At 44.7% G+C, this 22,000-nt stretch overlaps 1 protein-coding gene across 9 annotated transcripts in view; it reads right to left on the bottom strand.

Moving 5' to 3' along the window:
* The window catches only part of ARHGAP24 (Rho GTPase activating protein 24), a 339,006-nt gene that overhangs the window by 134,271 nt on the left and 182,735 nt on the right, over positions 1-22,000 (bottom strand). Inside the window, exon 1 of one of the 9 annotated variants that reach the window (XM_075929537.1) lies at positions 9,235-9,894. The exons of the other annotated variants lie outside the window; for them this stretch is intronic. Coding sequence (XP_075785652.1) covers positions 9,235-9,352 — 118 coding nt within the window. The 5' untranslated portion in view covers positions 9,353-9,894. Of the gene's footprint in view, positions 1-9,234; positions 9,895-22,000 lie in introns of those variants that run through there. 9 annotated transcript variants of the gene reach the window in all.

Genomic DNA, 22,000 nt, shown 5'->3' with positions numbered 1-22,000 from the left:
CATAAACTAGATACATTTTCCTTTCAATGCAATACATATTTTGCTAAGCAACTTTTCCAAGGAATTTCTAAAATTAATTCAAATAATTTCTTCATCACATCCAGTAGAGGAAAGATTTCCAAGAGAACTTCAGAAAATATACGTTGAAGTTTCAAAGAAAAGCATTGGAATACTGAGGATTCTTCTGTTATTGTGAACGCTGCTTTGGTTAACAGAGAGAATCAGCAAATCTCAGAAGCAACTGCTAATTTCTAAAGTATTTAAGATGTTTCTCTAGAAATATTTTTTCCAGTTGATGTGACAAGAAAAGACAGCAATCTCAAGCTTGCCCTGGGAAGGGCCATAAAACAATGGAGTGCTCTGGTTTCTGGCCAAACTATTTACCCACCGTACTGGACCATTTAGCTTTATGTATATTAACTAGATGCTGCGAGCTGAGTGTGAAATAAATCAGAGTAAAATGGAGTTATAAAATAAACCATTCAAGACCAAATTCTTTTTATTATAAACAACTTAGATTACTAAAAGTATATTTAACTATCCAGTTTACTTTGTTAAAAGTATATTTAACTATCCATTCGTATCACCTATTGATTTTTTGCATTTTTTGAAGCTTAGACAATGAAAATCATTCTCTTTTTGACAGATGAATTTGGAAATTCTGAGTGTAGTTTGGATTCCATGCACTGTAGAGAAGAATTTATTAGTTTTAAAACAGTCATTTCCATACGATTTTTTTAAACGGAAATATTTCTACTAGAAAAAGTAGCTTTTACAGAAGCTACATTGTGGTTGTATTTTAGTTAACAATGTCCCCTTTAGGAGAAATAATAAGATCGTCACTGGCAGTATTTTCTCCAATAGATATGGTATTGGCCTTTATGATGGGCAACAAACATATCATGCAAGAAGTGGGATAAGATGCAAACTATTTGAGGATGCGGCTTCAAAAGTTATAGGATTAATTTTCTTGGTGGGTGTAAGTTTGTCTATAACTTTAATTTCAAGATTCAGCAGTTCTGTCTCTCCAGTAATCATAAGAGTGACACAGCAGCAAACAGTGGAGACAGCCAGATTTGTAACAGCTGTAAATTTGGGCACAGAAACAAATGGCATATCTTGTGGTTATGAAGAGTTTAAAATATGGTGCCCATAAAAGTCTTGTTCTAATTAATTTTGCATCAACTAAGGGAGACTGCATTTTACATGGAGCATACAGCAAACTACAGATTTTGGGGGAGAAAAAAAAAATCCAGTTTGAGGAGATGACTGCATGCAGGAGGCACTGAATTATTTACAGCACTGGATTCAAGACTCAGCTGTAATATGTAGTACAAACTGCTCAATATAGCCCATAATCAATTAGGAAATAAATACTGGACAGCATTTTAACTGTTTAGTGTATGTATGGTCACTGTTATTTGAGCCACAAAAAGTTGTGCTTAATGATGAAGGGTTCACCAAGGGACAGATTCAAGAAGGTTCATTTCAATAGCAAAGAAAGCAAACCTGGTCACTTAGCACCTCATTACGATCTCTGCTTATTGTTTTGTACACTGCAAGACCACCACACCCAACAACACCTTCTCTCTTTTCACATCTTTGATCAATGATAGATTTATCAGCAGAAGGGGTATCCTTGCATGATGCAATCAACACCGTAAATTAGCGTATATAACCCGCACTCGTGTATAACTTGCACCTGTGCATAACCTGCGGTTTTTCCTGAATGAGTAAAAAAACGTTTTTGATAACCCCGTGGGTTATATATGCTACTTTAAGGTAATTGCACATACCTGCTGCCCAGCAGGGGGAACAGAGCGCAGCGCAGGCGAGCTGGCCAGCCTGCAGGAGGGGAGCCGCACTTGTGCCCAGGCTCTGCGCAGCCACAGCCAGGCGCAACCCACCCTCTTCCAAGCGGGGGGAACAGAGACCACACCGCAGGCTAGTAAAAATAAACTTGTATACCCCGCCGATATGTATACCCCCCGAGGTGGGGCGGGGTTATATACTAAAAGATGGTAATTGACATTGTAGAGTGTATTGGGTATACAAAATCCCATCTTCCAGATTGGTTTGATAACAATCTTAAAAGTACTGAAACTCCTTGATGTCAAGCAATGGGCACATGCTATGCTCTTAGCGAACCTGCTCTGAGTCAAAAAGGTCAGATGCAGGGAAGTCTGTAGTATACACTTGTGCAAATTCTGCCAAATTCAAAATATGTTGTTTGATCACAAAGCAGAGGATCTACAGCCCCCCTGCTGTTAAACATAACGCTAAAGATTCCTATGTATGGTCGTACCCAACCTGCCTTCACACTGCTAACGGTGAATATTTCATCACAGATCACAGTGCCCTCCTTCAATGGTGGTGTGAACATTTTAGAAAGCATCCTTCACCTATTGTACTGATGAGTTGCTGGATAATGTCCATAAGCCTGCCAATCCACCCACCGGAGTGGAGATGATGAAGACTGTTCAAGTAATAAAAAATAAACTCCCTGGTCCTGATGCCATTCCAGGTGATATTTTCAAAAACAGGAAATCTTCTCTTTAGTGGGCTCTTTGTATTCTTCTTACATGTCTGGCTTCAAGAAATTATACCGCAACAACCAAAAGATGCCGATACTGTCACTATGTATACATGTAAAGGTGCGTAAAGTGACTATGGTGATTCCCACAGTATTCCTTTGCTCTCTGTGACCTGCAAGATTCTTGCAGGGATTCTCTTGAACTGACTCTTGACACAAATCACTTGAAAATACTCTGAGTCACAACGCAGCTCGCATACTCAGTGAAGCATTGTTGTCATGATTTTCGTCATTCAATATTTATAGGCAAAATGTCACAAACAGCACCAACCTTTGTGTTGTGACCCTAATTATGTCAAAATAATGTTGCTTTGTAGCATACCTTAAGTGTGTGTTAGTGATATTTCAGTTGTCACTGAAGATGTTGGAAACTTTAGTAAGCTGAAACTACACTGTGACCAGAAAGAGAAATATCCCACAAGGGAAAACAATCTTTCTAAACATATTCAGTGCTGAGCATTGTATGTCTCTAAGGATTCACCTCTTTGGCCAAAATTCTGTCAGGAGTAGGGGAACTGAGTCAACACTCACTCTCAGCACAAACTTTACATTTGCAGCAATGATGTTTCCTAGGAGAAAGTAACAGAGGGAGGAGACAGTAGCAAAGGAAAAAGCTGTTCTCTCTGGCATTCCCCATACAAACTGAAGTTAATTCTTTCATAGCATTATCCTATGCACACTATCACTCTCAGCAAGGGAAAAGGGTGGCACAGACATTTCTAATTAATGTAACTGGTTCTATTGGTATATGGTACAAATCCCATTGATATCAAATTCACTCCTTTTAATCTTCCTCTGGAGATGTATCTTTGAACTAGAGAATGCCTCATTTTGAAATTCCATGCACCAGAAAAGAATTTTCACTTGTTTGAACAGAATAACAGAATAGTCTACATAGCACTGGGGAACAAAAAGCTCTTGGTACACAATGACATTTTAGAACTTAATTAAAAAGTGTCAGGGCTTCCTAATAAGCATCAATATTAATTCCCCACAGCAACTCACCGGATAGCTGCAGGGATAATTTGGTTAATATCCCCCAACAACACACAACAATGAGACTTGACAAAGCTGCAAATCAAACTACTGTCAGTCAAGTTGACAGAGCTGGGATTCTAAAGGCATTCTGTGGGTCTGGCAAAAGTTTACTAAGAAGAAAAAATTCATAACATGCTTTCCTACATAAATACATGAGTTTTCTATTACTCCATGCAAACACAACTGCAAGAAAGGTGGAGTTTGACCAGTTGGTAAATCAGAAAATTAACCGTTTATGGGTGATACATGCACATGCTACTCATTGGTGTCGAATGCTGACTCTAATAAGCATTCATAATGATCCAATAAGGGATCTTCCGGAAAAGGGCTTATCTACACTGGCGCTTTTCTCCGGCAAAACCCCGAGCCGGAAAAAAGCAGCAGCCATGTTCATGCAAATGCCGCGGGGGATATTTAAATCCCAAGCGGCATTTGCAATTCCGACTGGTCTCATTAGCATCCCTTTTCCGGAAAGGGGTGCCAATGTAGACACAGCCATCCTGTGTGCAAGAGTAGCTATTAATTAGCATCCCTAAAACAGAATACAAATAAAGGGTTGCACCTTGACACACTGTATACTTCATAATAGAGGAGCCTTTAGATTTCAAATTCAGCAAATGGGAATTTGGGAACAGAATATATTAAATGAAAAAAGGTCAGCTATGCAGGGAAGGAAATGATGGTGAGGGGAAGGAACTGGAGAGCAAAGAAGGACAAATTACAGAAATATGTAAATGAAAGGACTAGCGAAATGGAGGAATGGCATGATCATACCAATATGGCATAGTAATAACATAGCTTTGGGCTTTCTATTTAAAATACATCTAAGAAGACACTCAAGCTATAGAAGTGCTGTTATCTGCACCGTCCAATGCTTCCCCATTGATTACAGTGACATTCATTACTAAGACTGAAATAAGTGTTTTGCTAAGAATATGACTATTACGTATAGCACAAGCTATACAAAGGGCATTGTTATTTTTCTCCCTGTTGAACCTTCCATCTGAGTAGGTCTCATACAGATAACTTTACTATTGATAGTTGAAAGTATTTCATTATCCGTGCATCTCCAGATATCTCTTCAGATATTTTTTCAAGTCCATTGCTGTAGTCAAAATATTTCTCATTTTTGTAGATGATAACTATGGATCTACTGCTGTAAAGTTTTGAGTGCCTTAACCACTCAAGTCCATGGGAGGTGCTCAGACATCAGGTATTGGGGACTACATTTGCATACTTGCAAGTTACACAAGTTCTTGGTTTTTGTTATATGTGGAACATATGAAAGGAGGTAGTTTTAAAGATTTTACTTCAGATCACATTACCCAACTCCCAGACTGTTCTGTTTGATTCTCATCAGAAGCAACAGTCTAGAGCAATGGAATTAGCTGGAGTGCATGAAAATACCATTTAAAGTACTTCAGGGTACAGTCCCCTCAGACAATGTAAATGTTTCCCATATGGACTCCTGTTACCAACCAAGCTCGGACACAGAAAACTTTCAGAGTGTTCTTTTTAACTATTACTGAAATTGTGCAGCAGTCCTCCTGTGTGCAAATAATAGCTCTCAAATGGAAAGAGAAAGTCAGGATAGGATGGGGTACTATTTAGCAAATAAAAGAGAAGGTGCTGAGTGGCTTAGTTGCAGATGGACTTACATTGCATTCCCAAACATTTGGAGGTGTAGGAAAAATAACCAAGGCCTTAATTCCTGGAAAGTGCTCAAGGGTCATAAAGATCACTGTATTCCTTACAGTACAAAAATAGTCTCAAAATAAGCCCAACAGACATAAGAACATAAGACCGGCCGTACTGGGTCAGACCAAAGGTCCATCTAGCCCAGTATCCTGTCTGCCAACAGTGGCCAGCACCAGGTGCCCCAGAGAGGGTGGACCGAAGACAATGATCAAGCGATTTGTCTCCTGCCATCCCTCTCCAGCCCCTGACAGACAGAGGCCAAGGACACCATTTTATCCCCTGGCAAATAGCCTTTTATGGACTTAACCTCCATGAAATTATCTAGTTTCTCTTTAAACTCTATTACAGTCCTAGCCTTCATAGCCTCCTCTGGCAAGGAGTTCCACAGGTTGACTACACGCTGTGTGAAGAACTTTCTTTTATTAGTTTTAAACCTGCTACCCATTAATTTCATTTGGTGTCCTCTAGTTCTTCTATTTAGGGAACTAATAATTAACTTTTCTTTATCGGCCCTCTCCACGCCACTCATGATTTTATATACCTCTATCATATCCCCCCTCAGTCTCCTCTTTTCTAAACTGAAAAGTCCCAGTCGCTTTAACCTCTCCTCATATGGGACCCGTTCCAAACCCCTAATCATTTTAGTTGCCCTTTTCTGAACACTTTGCAAGGCCAAAATATATTTTTTGAGGTGAGGAGACCAAATCTGTACACAGTGTTCAAGATGTGGGCATACCATAGTTTTATACAGGGGCAGTAAGATATTCTGAGTCTTATTTTCTATCTCTTTCTTAATAATTCCTAGCATCCTATTTGCCTTTTTGACCACCGCTGCACACTGTGCGGAAGTTTCCAGAGAACTGTTTACGATAACTCCAAGATCTTTCCTGATTTGTCATAGCCAAATTAGCCCCCATCATACTGTACGTATAGTTGGCGTTATTTTTCCCGATGTGCATTACTTTACACTTATCCACATTAAATTTCATTTGCCATTTTGTTGCCCAATCACTCAGTTTGGTGAGAGCTTCTTGGAGTCCCTCACAGTCTGCTTCTGTCTTGACTATCCTAAACAGTTTGGTATCATCGGCAAACTTTACCACCTCACTGCTTACCCCTTTCTCCAGATCATTTATGAATAAGTTGAAAAGGATCGGTCCCAGGACTGACCCTTGGGGGACACCACTAGTTTCCCCTCTCCATTCTGAAAATTTACCATTTATTCCTACCCTTTGTTTCCTGTCTTTTAACCAGTTCTCAATCCAAGAAAGGACCTTCCCTCTTATCCCATGGACATGTAATTTACACAAGAGCCTTTGGTGAGGGACCTGAATGTAAAGAAAGTTAAATACAGTTTCAGTGAATACAATTTTGTACCACTTACATTTGTCATTTGTTTTATCCTCTGGAGATCAAATGCTTAGAAAGGGGCAGTGAAACATTTTAATGATAGGGTTTGAAGTGAAATACATTTATTTTTCTCACTTTACAATAGCTAACTGCTGCTAAGGCACACATTATCTCCCCTGCACTGAAACTATATAGCTAAAGATTATCAACCACAGTTTCTGGACTAAAAGGTAATATAGATAGCCCCCACAGCCTCCAGAGAAAATTAAATGTTAAAACACAAGCATTTATGCATGTCATCTAAATGTGTCCACGAAAAATTGCGGCTCTATCCTTATTATTCCACATCTGGGAAATAAAAAATTCTGCTTTCTATTCAGACTTTGAAGGATATCACTCTTGCCCCCACTCGTAATTAGATGAATGACCTCAGAGGATGCTCTCTTAAGCTGGCCTTCCATTATCATAACCTCAGACCTTGCTTTGTTTCTACCATTCTTTCAACAAATCTGTATTGTTTAAGACTACAGATTGGACTTCCCTGGTCTGGCACCCTGGGGACCTAACCGGTCCCAAATGAGGGAATTTGCTGGATCAGGGGAGGCCCCCTGCCACTGGCCTCCCAGGATACCGCCCCTCCCTTTGGCTGGCTCCGCTCCAGCCCCACTGCCGCTGAGCTCCAGCCCTGCTGCTACAGGTCTTGGGCTTGGCAAGCTGCTGCCAGCCAGCTGGGGCTCTCTGGGGACGGAACTTCCCAGCCACCACGGCCCCACTTCTGCCCCGCCCCGATGAGGGTTCTTGGGGATGGGGCTCTGCAGCTGCCCTGCTTCTGTCCCACCTGGTTCTTCCCGGGGACTAGGCTCCACAGCTGCCCCACTACAGCCGCACCTGGCCGGGGCTTCCTGGGGATATGACTCACCAGCTGCTGATGGCCCCACTGCTGCTGCTGCACCCCATCAGGTCTTCCCTGGGATGGAACTCCACGGTGGCCTGGAAGCTGTTACGCCAGGACAGAGCTCTGAAAGGATGGGGCTCACTGGTCCCACTGCTGCCCTGCCTGATCGGGGCTCTCCGGTGAAGGGGCTCACTGATCTGATGGTGGGGCTCCTCTCCACTGGACTCCTTGACTGGATCACATTCCCGGGCACCAGGGCTTTCTCTGGTACAGCAACATCCGTGATCCTGCCAGACCATGGATGTTGCCAGACCAGAGAGTCCTGGATTTAAGTGGTTTAATCTGTATTTGTCAAAATGACCATCCTGGAAACAATGCCCTGCTGGTACAGAAATATACCCTTCTGAAGGCAGCCCTTCTGGTGTGCAACGCTGCTAGTAACATCAGCCTAAACATGGTATAACAGGGCTGACACTCACTGCTACTGAGCCTCTAGGTCTGGGAAAGTAGGTCTCACTGGCTTGGGTGCTTCCTTTCTGCTTGTTGATTGTTTCTCTAGCCATGTTACCATTAGTCAAACTCTTGTAGAATTATAAAGTCCAACTGTACCACTGTCCATATGGCTTCTCTGGGTGGTGTTCTGCCCTATCTTGGGCTCTGATTCACTATACCAGTGGCTGGCTGGACAATCCAGATCCCCTGCTACTCTGGGTTCTATCCCAGGGATTCTAAAACCCGCAATCCAGGTACTCCAACCCCATCCCTGTTACCATGGGCAGCAGGTTTGTATCATTTTTGGTGGTGCCCAGAATGGGTCTAGTCGCCCCCCTTCCCTTGCCCGCCTCCCCCCGCCCTGTAAACCGATATATATTTTATTAAATAATGTAAAAATGGACTGGAAACCATAAGCGTTTAACAGTTTCCCTTTATTGCACAATATCACTATCATAAGAAAAAATGATTTAACTAAGAATATCAACATTATTAATACTCTTTTGAATATGGAAACAACCAAGCACACTTCAGTTGCCCCTATACCCACTGTTGTGCTGCTCCTGCCTTTTGCCTTGAAGCTGTCCCCCTGGGAGCCTCCTGTTGTTGTGAAGGGTGTAGGAGAGAGGAGAAGCAGGGGCTGATGTCAGGGTGTCCCCCTTCCACCACTTCTGTACCCCATCTCCACACAGAGAGAGCAGGATGGGGAGAGAGCTTGGCAAAGCAAATCTCAGTCACTCTCACACACTGTGTCTCTCTAGTGATAGAGATGTAGCCGTGTTTGTCTGGTCTAGCTGAAACAAAAGACAGGACTATGTAGCACTTTAAAGACTAAAAAGATTGTTTATTAGGTGATGAGCTTTTGTGGGCCAGACCCGAGGAAGTGGGTCTGGCCTACGAAAGCTCATCACCTAATAAACCATCTTGTTAGTCTTTAAAGTGCTGCATAGTCCTGTCTTGTGTGTGTGTCTGTCATTCTCACACATGCACACTGTCCTTCATTCTCCTCTTCCGACCCAACACACATGTGGGGGGTGGTTGTTACTTCTTTTACTGCTTGCAAAGTGGGTTAGTTTTGGTTTTTGACTCGTCTGTGCATTTCAGAATTTTCATTTCTCTCTTACACTTACATTTATTTCTTTGAGTAGTGAGTTCTAAAACGCTTTACCTATGGTAATTGCTGCTCCTGGACCTGTCTGGCATGTCCCTGCAGCCCCTGAGAAAGGCAGACCAGGAGGACTCCACATGCTGTCCTTGCCTGCAGACACCTCTCCTGCAGCTCCCATTGATCAGTAACAGCCGGTAAAACAGAAGGAACACAGTCTAAAACAGAGCGTGTTGTAGGTACAGGAAACAGGACCCCTCAGTCAGGTCCATATTTGGGGTTGGGGAGCACAGACCCAAGTTCTGGGCCTCTCCTTGTTTCCCCAGCCAGCTCCAAACTGACACTGAGTCCAGCCCCTCCTCAGGCCTTTGTCTCTTTTCTGGACAAGGAGGACACCTGATCTCTTTGTTTTCCAACACCTTCAGTTGGCACCTTGCAGGAGAGGGGCCCAGGCCATCAGTTGCCAGGAGCCAGAGTGTCGGCCATTCTCTGTACAGACAGCATCACACTGGCCCTCTAGGGCTCTACAACAATCAGACACCCTTATCCCCCCACCTAGATACTTAAGAAATGCATAGGGGAAACTGAGGCACACACAGCATTCCTAAGCCAGGTACCAAAAAATATCAAGTTCCTCTATGGCATTTCTAAACAGAGCTTGGTGACAGGGCTAAAAGCCAAGCACTACAGTGGAAATAAAAAGAAACATTATTACACTACTGACAACCAAGCAGTTTGACACTGTGTTCATAACTTACACACCAAGATTTGTTCAAAGCCCTCTCTAGACATCTATTTATAGCCAATCAGCCCCTCTCCAATTCCATCCCCCCCAGAGGAAAGTCAAGGGAAGTTTAATAGATGTAATCCTGGGTCCTAACCTGCACGAGAGGAAACTGGAATTCCCATGCAAAGATCACCATATACAGCAGCAACTGGGCATACAGATATGTGCTCAGACTCAAGTGGAAGCCACACATACAGGATTGCCCTTATTCCTACATTGTTAAACAAACTTGTTTAAATCGTGTTACTGCAGCATCCGTCCATACACATACACTGGGGTCAGTGCAAGATGTTTATCCCCTTCCCCAGTCATCAATTGCCTTCAGCAAGTATTCTGTTCAGATGTGACCCTGCACAAGAGCAATGTCACTGTTGATGTAGCTTCTTGTTCATGTTACTGGTTGATAGGTATTTTTATGAACTGAAGACTAGGTCTTTTCTCTAGAGACACTAACCAAAAATAAAGGACGAAAAAGGAGACTCCCCAAAAAGAAGGTACGTGTGAGCATATATGGAGCATAATGCCAGACAGCTGGCTTCTCTCTCACCAGCAGCACCAAGATTATTAAGGTTTTGGTGACACTAAATAGTTCCTCCTGGCACACACATTGCAGCCCTACCTTCTGCCATGTATCCCCTGACTTCCCCCCACGCCCAGATTTCCCTCAGCCTGTAGTGAATACAAAACCTAGTGGGGTGACAGCCCTGTAGCTATTACAAGTCACCCTCTTGCACCAACACCCCCCCCCCCATATCTCAGTGTGGATTGCAATAGGGAGGGGAGATAATTCCTTGGGGACGGAAGAACGCTGAGCAGGGGCAGCTCGGGAATAATCCCACAGGGAGGGAAGATAATCCCTGAGGAGCCGCGCGGGGATCAGATGGGGGCCAAAGGAGGCAGCAGTGGGGGACGGGGGACTAACCTCTCTCGGGGAGAAATAATCTTCAGGAGATGAGAGGTGGCTAATAACCTGGAGCGGCTGGGAAATCACTGGGGTCACGGCAGCAGCGAGTGGTCAGTCTGCTCCAGCACCACCACGCTCCCCCACAGGTATGTGGCTGGGGCAGACCTGCATGCGAGTGGCTCACACACAGAGCAGCTCGACACCCGTCCCCAGAAGGCAAAGGAGCCTCCTCGCAGGGCCCAGGTCAGCTGGCCCCACTCGTCACAGCCTCCCAATTGGTGGGGGCCGGGACCCGCTCCAGGCAGGGCCGGGGGAGAGACCCTGCTCCATATTGGTGGAGCAGGGCCCCCGGCTCTGAGTATTGCTGGTGCACAGGCACCATGAGCCCATATAACTCACCGCCTATCCCTGTTACTGTTTCCCTGGGTTCCTTCCTACTAAGCCTCCCACTTCTCTCTTTCCTGCTTCTGGGTTTATCACTTGAGGTTTCTCTATGTACCCCACGGCTTCTTCATCCCTCCTAGCCTCTTGGCAGATTTCTTGCTCCAAGACATGCTCTGGAGTGCTCATACTCCCCAAGTATTTCCCCCTTACCCCTGACTACCTTCCTCGTCCAAGGGGTGACTTCAGATTTCTTCCCCTGCAGCCCTCTTCTGCTTTTAGCCTCCTGGCTTTTTAGAGTGCTGGCCCAATCCTTACCCGGATGGGATTCATTCTCAATTAATCTTGGACCTCTCTCTCTCCTTCTCCACCTGGTTACCTTCTTTAATGCCAATCTGCTTACAGGTTTTGATGGATAGGTCTGGGTTCTTCTGGATCCCACCACCCACTCAACTTTATTTTTTCCCAATGGATTTATTTGGCGGTGCCTCCACCCCCCTCACTACTTCCTGGCAGGGTCACCAGGGCAGCTTGGGAGGAAAATTCTAGCCCAGGGTAATCCCCACGTATTTGCCAGATAGTTGGAGACTCCCAGAAAATTGCACAAACACATACACTATAATAAACACAATTATATTAAACAAGAGACAAATATAACAGAACAGGGTAAAACACTATTTTTAGGGTCACCGGTGCCCAGCAACTGTAAGGTTAGTGTCCCGTTGGTACGCGTACTTTGTTGGGGCCCTGGATGACTTATGACCACAAATTTCTTCTCTGCAGTGGTTTAGCAGTGGGGCTGACTGGGTCCAGTACAGCCCAAAGGACTCCCAAGTGGGAGAAGGTGGTAAATCCCTCCACAGGTTTAATATGCAGCAGGTTAGAAAATCATCAAACAAATTCCCTGACTTACTAACTAAAAGATGGTGCAGTGCACTCACACACTCCATGAATGAGCCTCAGGTTCAGAGATGACTCAGTCACTGCAGAGGGGCTGGTCTCTTCTGGCAGGGATCCTCTTCAAGCAGGAATCAGGCTGCTACAGTTCCAGAATTTCTCCTCACCACAAAGGGATGCAAAGCTCAAGGTGCAGGCCACACAACTGCACCAAAATTCAAACTATAATCTCCTACCCCAGCATTCAGACACACACACAGCAGGCAGCAGCCCTGAACCAGCAGACAGAGCAGAGCTGACCATATGGTGACTGGTCTCTCCCATGGAGCAGGAGAGCTAACTCAGCCTGGCTGGGGAAGTTTCCCAGCAAACTCCACAAACTGGGAATCAACAGTGGAGACATAAAACCCAGCGGAGGGATCCTGCCTTCAGGACCCTAGAGACCAGTTCTCAGAGGGAAACCCTGCACGCAGGCCTGGGGCTTACTAGCTCCCACACAGCCAGCCCTTCCCCTTGCCCTGGCTGGCTCCAGACTTCTCCTTCCCCACCTGAACTCCCTGGGAGGGGCATCTCACTCCCTATGGGTTGCGGGGCTGACTCTGTCCCTGGTAGGGAGGGGGAGCCAAGGCCAACTCAGTGTGCCTGTCCCTGAGCTGCCAGCAGACAGAGCCCCAGGAATCTAAGTAATCTCCTTGGGGGTTACACATGTAATCTAATTGCTCTATCAGGCCTTTATTAATCCTTTATCATTTCTGGTTTGGGGCACACACCCCATCACACATGGGTAACTATGTAGGTTCTAGTGTATTGCTTGTGTATAAGGTGTAAAAACTGTTTTCATTATAGAAGTGGTTTGATTGATCCTGTTTCTGATAGTAGAATCTTAGAACACTAGAACTGGAAGGGACCTTGAGAGGTCAACGAGTCCAGTCCCCTGCTCTCAAGGAAGGACCCAGCACCACCTAGATCATCCCTGATAGATGTCTATCCAACCTGCTCTTAAATATCTCCAGAGATGGAGATTCCACAACCTCCCTAGGCAACTTATTCCAGTGGTACAATCATGGTACAATCATATACCATAATTATAGTTATGCCTTCCAACCTTTTTAAAGCCATGTGAAAGCATTTATTTTCTGTTAGCAGAGCTCGGATATCGGGAGGGTTCTAGATAGAGAGACACTATGAAGGGGTCCAAATCAATAATTACGTTGCATACTTCACCATTTCTACCTGTCCTAGGACAAATCACCTAAAATCTTCAGTGACTTCTAGATTTATATCAGTGTAACTCAGAGCACACATAAATGGTCCTTTATAAACTTCACAATTTGTTCTGAAAGATTAGGTTAAATGATTTTACTTGGGAGTATTCTTGCTTTCAATAATATTTTGGTTTAATTATTCTTGGACTAAAGATTTTTTTGTTAGTTTGGGTTTCATTTACCTTTAAAATGCAACAGTTGTGATAACCTTTATGCAGGAAGTGGAAAGAGCCAAAAATATATAGATTAATAAAGGTCTGCATCCAGATCTGAATACTGTCCCTAGAACTGAAAATACTGACAAATAAATACTTCCCCCAAAGGCTGTTCCAGATCTCCCATGTGATCAAAGGAAATGCAGTACTTCATTTCACATAAGGATTTGCTGGTCCACTAGGCTCCTTTAAAATTATATTAACACTGCCAGATCTTACTGAGAAAATCCACACATTAGTCATTTTGTTTACATGATAAAAGAAAAGTACTAGAAAATGTTGTTATAACTGAAAAGGTACTAGCTCAGTGAAACCTTGATTCCATAAATGCATATTTCGTTATTTTTCAATCGCCGTAAATACCTCTTTTCCCTATTTCAGTGGTAAGGGTGTTGAAAGATGAGTGGATGAAGATGGACAGCCAAACTCTACTTTCAAAGAGCTAATCTTGTCTGCCAAGCAGGTCATTTACAGCAACGCATGGTGATCCACTTTGGTGATGGCTCAGTGAGCTGGGAAAGGAGGAGAGTGGATATCTATGAGACTGTACCAACAAGACTTTTGTTATCAAAGGACTGATTAACAGACATACTGCTGTGTGGTTCCCTGGCAGGGTGAGGTTTATCCAACATGTAGAGAGCAAGCACAAGGTTGATGTCATGTCTTCTGGAAAGTGGCCACAAAGGGATGAGTGTGTATCCAGCAGATACAATAAAAAGGGTTCTTACACCAACCCTCCTTATTCTGGTACAGAGGGACACAAGGATCTCCTTGGATCTCTCCTAGGATAAGAGGTATTCCCTTCCTGGAGTGTGATGGGATTTAATGAGCACATCGCTTATTTTTTTGTTCACTTTCTCTGAGGACTCTTTGCCTTGATGCAAACTGTGCCTGTTTTAGGGATGTTAACATGTAGTTGACTACACAGACTTATCAGTTAATCTTGTTATACACACACACACACACACACACACACACACACACACACACACACACACACACACTTGCTGCCTCTGTATCAAAGGCAGCAAGGCAGGGGGAGCAGGAGCTGGGACCCTTGAGGAACTGGCTTTAAGAAGGCTCCCTATAAGCACTGGATCCATCTGCCCTCTCGACCCCTGCGCCGCTGCCTCTGATAGAGGCAATCGTGTGGAGACTGATGGGGCAGGCTGAAGGAGAAATGTGCGGGGAGCTGGCTGTCAAGCCAGCTCTCCACACATGCTGGCTCCAGAGACCCACCTGCTCACCCCCCTTGCTGCATCCTACAGAGGCAGCGGGGGAGAGGCAGGCAGGAGCTATGTGGAGTCGCCATAAAGCAGGATCCTCCCAGCACCAACTCTGTGGTGCCACTTGTCCCTGCCCCATGCTGCTGCCTCCAGGTGAGCCTGGGCCCAGTGTGGACAGAGGCTAGTCCACATATGCAGCCCCTGTCTGTGAAGGGTTCAAACTCCCCCCAGACAGGACCTGCTGCCATGGACCAGCCTCTGTCCATGGGGAGCTTGGATACCCATGGACAAGGGCTGCTGTCACCCTGTGTTGCTACCTCTGTATAAGAGGCAGCAGCAGAGGGTGGCAGGCAGCTGGTCTGCGCAGGGAGCAGGTTTTTAAACTGATTCCCCTCACAGACTGGCTCTCACCTGCCACTCTTCTGCCTCTGATACAGGGAGCAGCACAGGTAACAGGGGGCTCCTTATGAGTGGGGCTGGATTGCACTGGCTGCTGTCCCCACTCCCGGGGACTAGAGAATAGTCATGTAGCCACTAAGAATTCATGTGGTTACACGACTATTCAATTACATGATATCTAACATCCCTAGTCTGTCTGTGTCTATGTTTCCAACCGATGGAGGTTTTGGTCTCCCTTTTATAAAGAGGGGAGCCAGGAACTACAGTTATGCACAACTCGAAAGTCAAGCCGTCCTCAAAGTGCTTCCCTAGAAGAACATAGTTTGCAGTGGTTATGGGTATAAAGCTATACCCCTGGATGGGTTCTTGGCAGCAAGGAGTGAACCTAGGACCTCTGGATCTAAACACATGGGCCACTACTGCTTGAGCAAAAAAAGTCATTCTGTTAGTCAAGGCTATCTATAACAGATTCATTGACTTCTTCCTGTGGACCAGCCACCACTAGCGAACAATCAAAGAGCCTTACTGAGTGGGCTACATATGAAAGAGGAAGTCACCTCCAGAGGGAGGAGCAGAATTTGGGAGACTAATCCATATTTCTGCCTTGGTACAAGATATGTGTTTGCAGGGCAGCCACAGTTTGAACTAAGAAGCTATGGGAAGATGAACTCCCTGACAAGATAAACTTAAAAAACAACAAATAGTCTGGTAGAACTTTAAAGACCAACAAAACATGACCAAAGTTTATCCAGTACAGACTACCTCGGCTACCTCATGAAGTCCCTGATAAGAGTCTGCCATAGAAAAAAATATTAGATAATGATTCAATTCTTAAATATCTGTAGAAACTCTAAACAATGGGATATTAACACAGAGAATCAGCAGTGCGAAACTCAAGATATAGATCAGTTTTAAAAAATAATAGTGGCAATCTCAAGACAATCTGTCATTTTATAGACAGCCAGAGCATAAATATCCATGAGGAGTAACGGTAGTTCAGACTAGAAAGCCTAGTCCGAACTACCTAGTCCGTGCCGCGTGTAGCCGCGCGGCACGGGGTTCAAACGAGCCGGGATTTAAAAATGGCGGCAACCGGTTTATGCAAATGAAGCCCGGGAAATTCAAATCCCGGGCTTCATTTGCAAGTGCGGTATGCCTACATTACCGTCCTAGTTCGAACTAGGAGGGTAGTGTAGACATACCCTTAGTCTAAGGTGCCACAGGACTTCTTTATATAAATCAGCTCTACTCAGTGAAAGTTTTCCCAGGGCTGAGGCAGAAGAAGGACTGAAATATCTGTTATTGACACTGTTCAAGCATATCTTGCTGATAAAGATCCAAACAGAGTTCCCAAGCTAACTACACAATGCAGTGAATCATCTGTGTAACTTTCAGAAATGTTCACCAAGAGGTGTCATACACAAATTTAATCATTTTCCGTCAAACTAAACGGAAAGAAAATACTTGCCTGCTTTTTGAGGCCTAGTAAGTATGTGGACTGCTCATTCTTCAGATGTAAGGTCTGACAAAAATGCCAAGTATCAACATACTAGAATTTGAATTACTTCATTGCCTCACACTGGTCTATTACCAGGCTTTTATTGGCAGCTCTGAAGCCCAGGCACATTGTTCTTTAACACCATGTAGCAAGGGTCTGCTCACTACCACAGGGTCTCCTGCTGGTCACACTGGGAATTAGCTCAGTTCGTTGGAGCACATCATCTTCTTCCAGGGTCTCTCCATCATCACGCTGCTCTCTGCTCCATTATCCTCACCCTTTGGCTTTGGACACACATCACTCCCTGGACTGTGGCGCTCGCTTCAGGACACTGCTTTCCAGCAGTGCCCACCGTTTCATTCTCGCTCCCTTCTGGGGGTGTCAGCAGTCCTCACTTGATACACCTGCCACCCCGGCCAACTGCCGCCCCAGAGTCTAATCCCATGCCTCAGGGGCAAGCTGCAGTCTATACAGAGCATGCTCCATGGTGAGAAGTAGGGATGTTAAATCTCCATCAACTATTTGATTGGTCTATAAGGGCACCTCCACCTTTGAGCTGTGTAGCAAGATCTTGTACATTTCAAAAGCAGAACTGCAATAGAAGCGGTGTGAGTGGAGACTGCTCGCGCCGTTTCCGGCTGTGCCTCTATCTTCCTTGCCCCCTCCCTGTGAAGATGGTGCTGGGTGGGGGGGAACAGGCTGTTAAGCTGGCTCCCCCAGCACGGGCTTCTGCTCACCCCCCTTGTTGCCTCTCTCTGACAGAGGCAGCAAGGGGGGGGGGGGGGGAAGCGACTAGTCGCTTCACTAGCAGACTATCTGTATTCTTATCGAATAGTCAACTAGTCACTTACATCCCTAGTGGCAAGGGATGGTGCCAGAAGGAAGGGGGTGCCATGCTCTCCCACGATTCTGGGTCCTGGCCTGAGACCCTATGGTGCCATCCTCATCCCACCCACCTTCACTCCAATGAACTGCCCTCAACGTTCCCTAGGCCACTTCACTGTGACCCCAGCACCTTCTCAGCCCTTGTATCGAGACCACAGCTTGGCAGGAATCAGGCAGGAGCATCTCTCCAGAACCTCTGAGTCTGCCCAGCACTGCTCTGAGCAAGGTGCTTCTCCCTGGGAACCCATCCTGCACCCTGGCTTGTCAGGGCCCAAATGCCTTCTACTTTCCGGAGTAGCTACTTACCTTAGGGCTGCTCCAGCAAGCTGCCCTTTGATCGGCTCCCTAGAAGTCTTCCCTGGATTGGAGGGGTTTATGCAGGCTCCCTCTAGCCTGGTTTTAACCCCTCCTTGGCCACAGTGGGGCAGTTGCCCCACTACACATCATCCATGGAGAAGTTTGTATGTTTTTAAAATAGTTTGCCCAGGGAAAGCAGCTAATGAATGCTCATTTGGTTTAAATGGACAGTCCCAAAATAACAGTTAAGAGGCGGAAATTTTTAAGAAAAAATGTTCTCCATACAGACGTCAAAGAACAGAAATGTTCAACTTGATCTAAATACATTTGATGTTACTAAAAATGGGCTCTGTCATTCAAAAGAAAAGTACCTTGGAAGTCTGTTTACACCTATTACTTCAATGCAAGCACTTGCTTTATTAACTATTGAATTCAGTTAGAATGAAACTTCATTCTCATGACAAGAAGTACACAGCTAGCTTGTCTCTATAAAAAGCAGTTGGATTTAAACTCCTCCTGTAGTTATTATAGGACGGCTCAGAGAAAAGGGGAGGAGGGGAGAAAAACTTTTGGTAGAGCTATTCCCTTCCTCTTTTTACAGCATAGTCAATATTCCTCTCCCCTTGATATCTACAGAGGAGTGGGGGCAGAAGAAATTATATCCCAAATAAAGTATTCGATCAGAAACGTAACTGTTACTAAACTGGGAGAATTCTGTAAATCCATTATACGTTTTTCATAAGGTTTCCTGTAATACTAACTTATTTTAGATTATGTTCCCAATATTTTAATGTTATATTTTAAATGCTGCCAAATATTACGATATTAGCCAAAAACAAAGGTTGCACTGAAGTCTGTTATAAACCAAAACACATTTAATATTAGAGTAAAAGACAAGACAGTTTTAATGACCATAAACTGCTTTTTTCTTAATGAATTGATTAGCTAACTAGAAATTTAGTGCCTTCACAATGGGATTGCATATTTTCTGCCATCCATATTCAGATGAGGTTGCTAGGCCGTGGGGCACAGGGCTCCACATTCTGCCTGCACCCTAAGCACCTGCAACCCAAACCCTTCATCTCTGCCCCCCTCCCAAAGCCCATCCCCCAGCCCAGAGCCTGTAACCCTTTCTGCACCTCAGTCCCCAGTCCAGAACCCTCAACCCCCTGGCATCGTAATAAACCTAAATGGCCAGTTCTGATAATATGTCTTGTTTTATATATGTACAATGCATTTTATATTGTGTTTATAAAATGTATTTAGGGATTTTTCATGAGGCATTGCAAAGCATTGTTTCAAAGAGTCTCTAAAATTGGACTTACCCATTACCATTATCTTACCCACTACAAAGACAGCTTCCCCAATTATCACCTCTAATATCATTATCTCATAGACATTAACTTCCCCCCCTCATTCCCCCTCTGTTCTAAAATCTGATTTGTCTATTTTATGTGTGTTCACGTTTTTTGATTGTATCCCTTTGGTATATATGGTCGTGCCAATTTTCTTCCACAATTTGATCTGAGGAAGTGGGCCGGGGCCACGAAAGCTCATCACCTAATAAACCATCTTGTTAGTTTTAAAGTGCTGCATAGTCCTATCTTTTGTTTCAGTAAAACTGGACCGTTTTTCATATAATAAACCATAATAGCCTCAAAGGAACCATTGCAGTTTGTTATATAAATGCAGCTGCGAGGCACTGTGATCCCCATCCTACATTTCTTATTAGTCTTTTGTTGAAAAAGACTAAGAAGAAAATGGGTAAGCAAGTGAGACTGCTGATTCTGAAGGAGAGACAATCTCCTGGGAGTGCATTATCAGTTCCTCAAGGTAGTATCCGTAGGGATGATGACCCCCATCAAAATGAATGTTTCCTGTTTTGTTTTTTAAACTGGATTCTGTATAATTTTGATCAGTGTAATAAAGAAGTATTTTCTTTCAAGATTCCTATAAGATTATGAGAAGGAAGCAGTTGCACAATGTGGAAAGACTAGTGGAATGTGTGAAACATTGTGCTTTGCACATAATGAGCAAAAACAGTGGGGAAAACACATTGACAATAGCTATCATGCGCAAGCAAAACAGATTTTGGTTGTGCTTTCTGCTTCCCTGTGCCAAAGAGTAGAGGGAGGACACCCAATGAAACAGAATTGGATACACACATGAAGAAGAACTTTGCAACTCGTATGGGAAAGCTGATCTACGGAAATTCCAAACTGGAAATAGCACATTGTTAATTTATAGTTGAAAATCCATTCATCCTATTTATCATTTTCTTCTTTCACTTCTTATGCTTAAACTTAACACATTAAATCCATGTTGCTCCCTACCACTGTTTTAACAAAGTGTGACAAGAATACATGCTTCTACTGCCGTCAATATGACTGATGTGTAGGGAAATATGTTTATATCTATATCTATATCTATAAAAAATGCAAGTATAATGACTGCAAAGCATTGTGTGGCTAGAAATATGATTCACACACATATTATTTATATATCTATCAAGCTATACTCACTCTCCAGCAATGAAATAAATGTGACCACATGATACAATGGCAACATTATTTTCAGATCTTCAGATGATGGAAAGAAAGGAAAGAAAACATGCAAATGGCTCATCAAGCTAGAATGAGTATAAATAGTATAGCTGCAGTAACTTGAAGCTAGGGAGTATATACTAGCTTGGCTCAGCTGTACTTCTGCTGCTACCTATGTCTTATGGCTACACAGCTATTTGTATTTAGTTTGAGAATTAGCACCCCTAATTCATACTGTAGATCAGGGTTGGGCAATAATTGTTGATGGGGGGGGGAGGGCACTCCAAGAATTTGGAAAGTGGTCGAGGGCCACACTCTTCCATGATATTAGTGGAGGAGGTGTGGGGTCTGGAATGGAAGTTGGGTGCAGAAGGGAGCTTGGGGTAAGGGAGGGAGTTTGGGTGAAGGAGGTGGTTGTGATCTGGGGCACCAGACTAGAGTGCAGGGGGTTGGATTGTGACCTAGGGCAGGGAATTGGGGTACGGCAGGGGGTGCCGGGGATTGAGGTGCAGGGATTTGGGTTGTGAGCTAGGGAAGGAGGGGACTGTGATCTGGGGCAGGAGAATGGGGTGCCAGATCTGGGAGGGGATATGAGTGCAGGAAGGTGGCAGAAGATTTGGGTATATGGGGTATGTAGAGTAGGGGGCAGTAGTGGATGGCAGAAGGTTGGGGGACGGAGGGGCTGAGGTGCCAGAGGCAAGCTCTGACCAGAAGACTTACCAGCCAGCAGCCCTGCACTTGCCTGTAGCAGCCTCCCTGCCTGCCCCATCCTTGCACAGGCTACAGCCATATGCTCGGTGAATAACTATGAGCCCCAGAGTGGAGGGGGCAAGGTGCATCATAGCTGCCTGTTACTGATACAGGCAGCTCCCATTGGCCAGTTTCTGGCCAAAAGACAGCCAATGGGATTGTGCTGAGGGATGGAGCAGCTCTTAAAGCCTTCCCCCATCTCTTCCAGGCTCACAGATTTTAAAGTGAAACTGCCCAGCAACTGAGTAGCATGGGGGTGGGGCAAGGCAAGTGAGCAGCCTGCCTGGGTCTCCCCGCAGCGTCTGCAGGCCTGATCCGGTGGCTTCGAGGTCTGGATCCAGCCTGCAGGCCGCAGTCTGACCAGGTCTGCTGTAGAAGCAATCTAAGGTATGTCTACACTGCATTGGAAACAAAAACTGAGACTCAGACTCAAGCCCCAAACCCCTCCCAACTATAGGTCATCCTGTTTAACTCAGATCCACGCCTGAACTCTAGGATCTTGCCTGGGTGAAGAGTCTGAGTCCAAGTCCCACTGTGGTTCAGGTTCAGTTCCCTCTTTTTGCTATGTGGGCACAGCTTTTTCTGGAGCCCTTACTCCTGAGTTCTGAGAGTCTGCCAACAAAAGGCCTGTCATGAAAGTCAACTAGGCCGTGTCCAGACTCAGGGGTTTTTTCGGGAAAAGTAGCCTTTTCCCGAAAAAACTTCCCCCGCATCCAGACTCAAGCCGCGTTCTTTCGAAATTATTTCGAAAGAACGCGGCTTTTCTTTCGATGGCAGTAAAC

This window comes from Pelodiscus sinensis, chromosome 5, assembly GCF_049634645.1.
Source record: "Pelodiscus sinensis isolate JC-2024 chromosome 5, ASM4963464v1, whole genome shotgun sequence".
Taxonomy (NCBI): domain Eukaryota; kingdom Metazoa; phylum Chordata; order Testudines; family Trionychidae; genus Pelodiscus; species Pelodiscus sinensis.
This window is presented reverse-complemented; position numbering and strand designations above follow the sequence as displayed.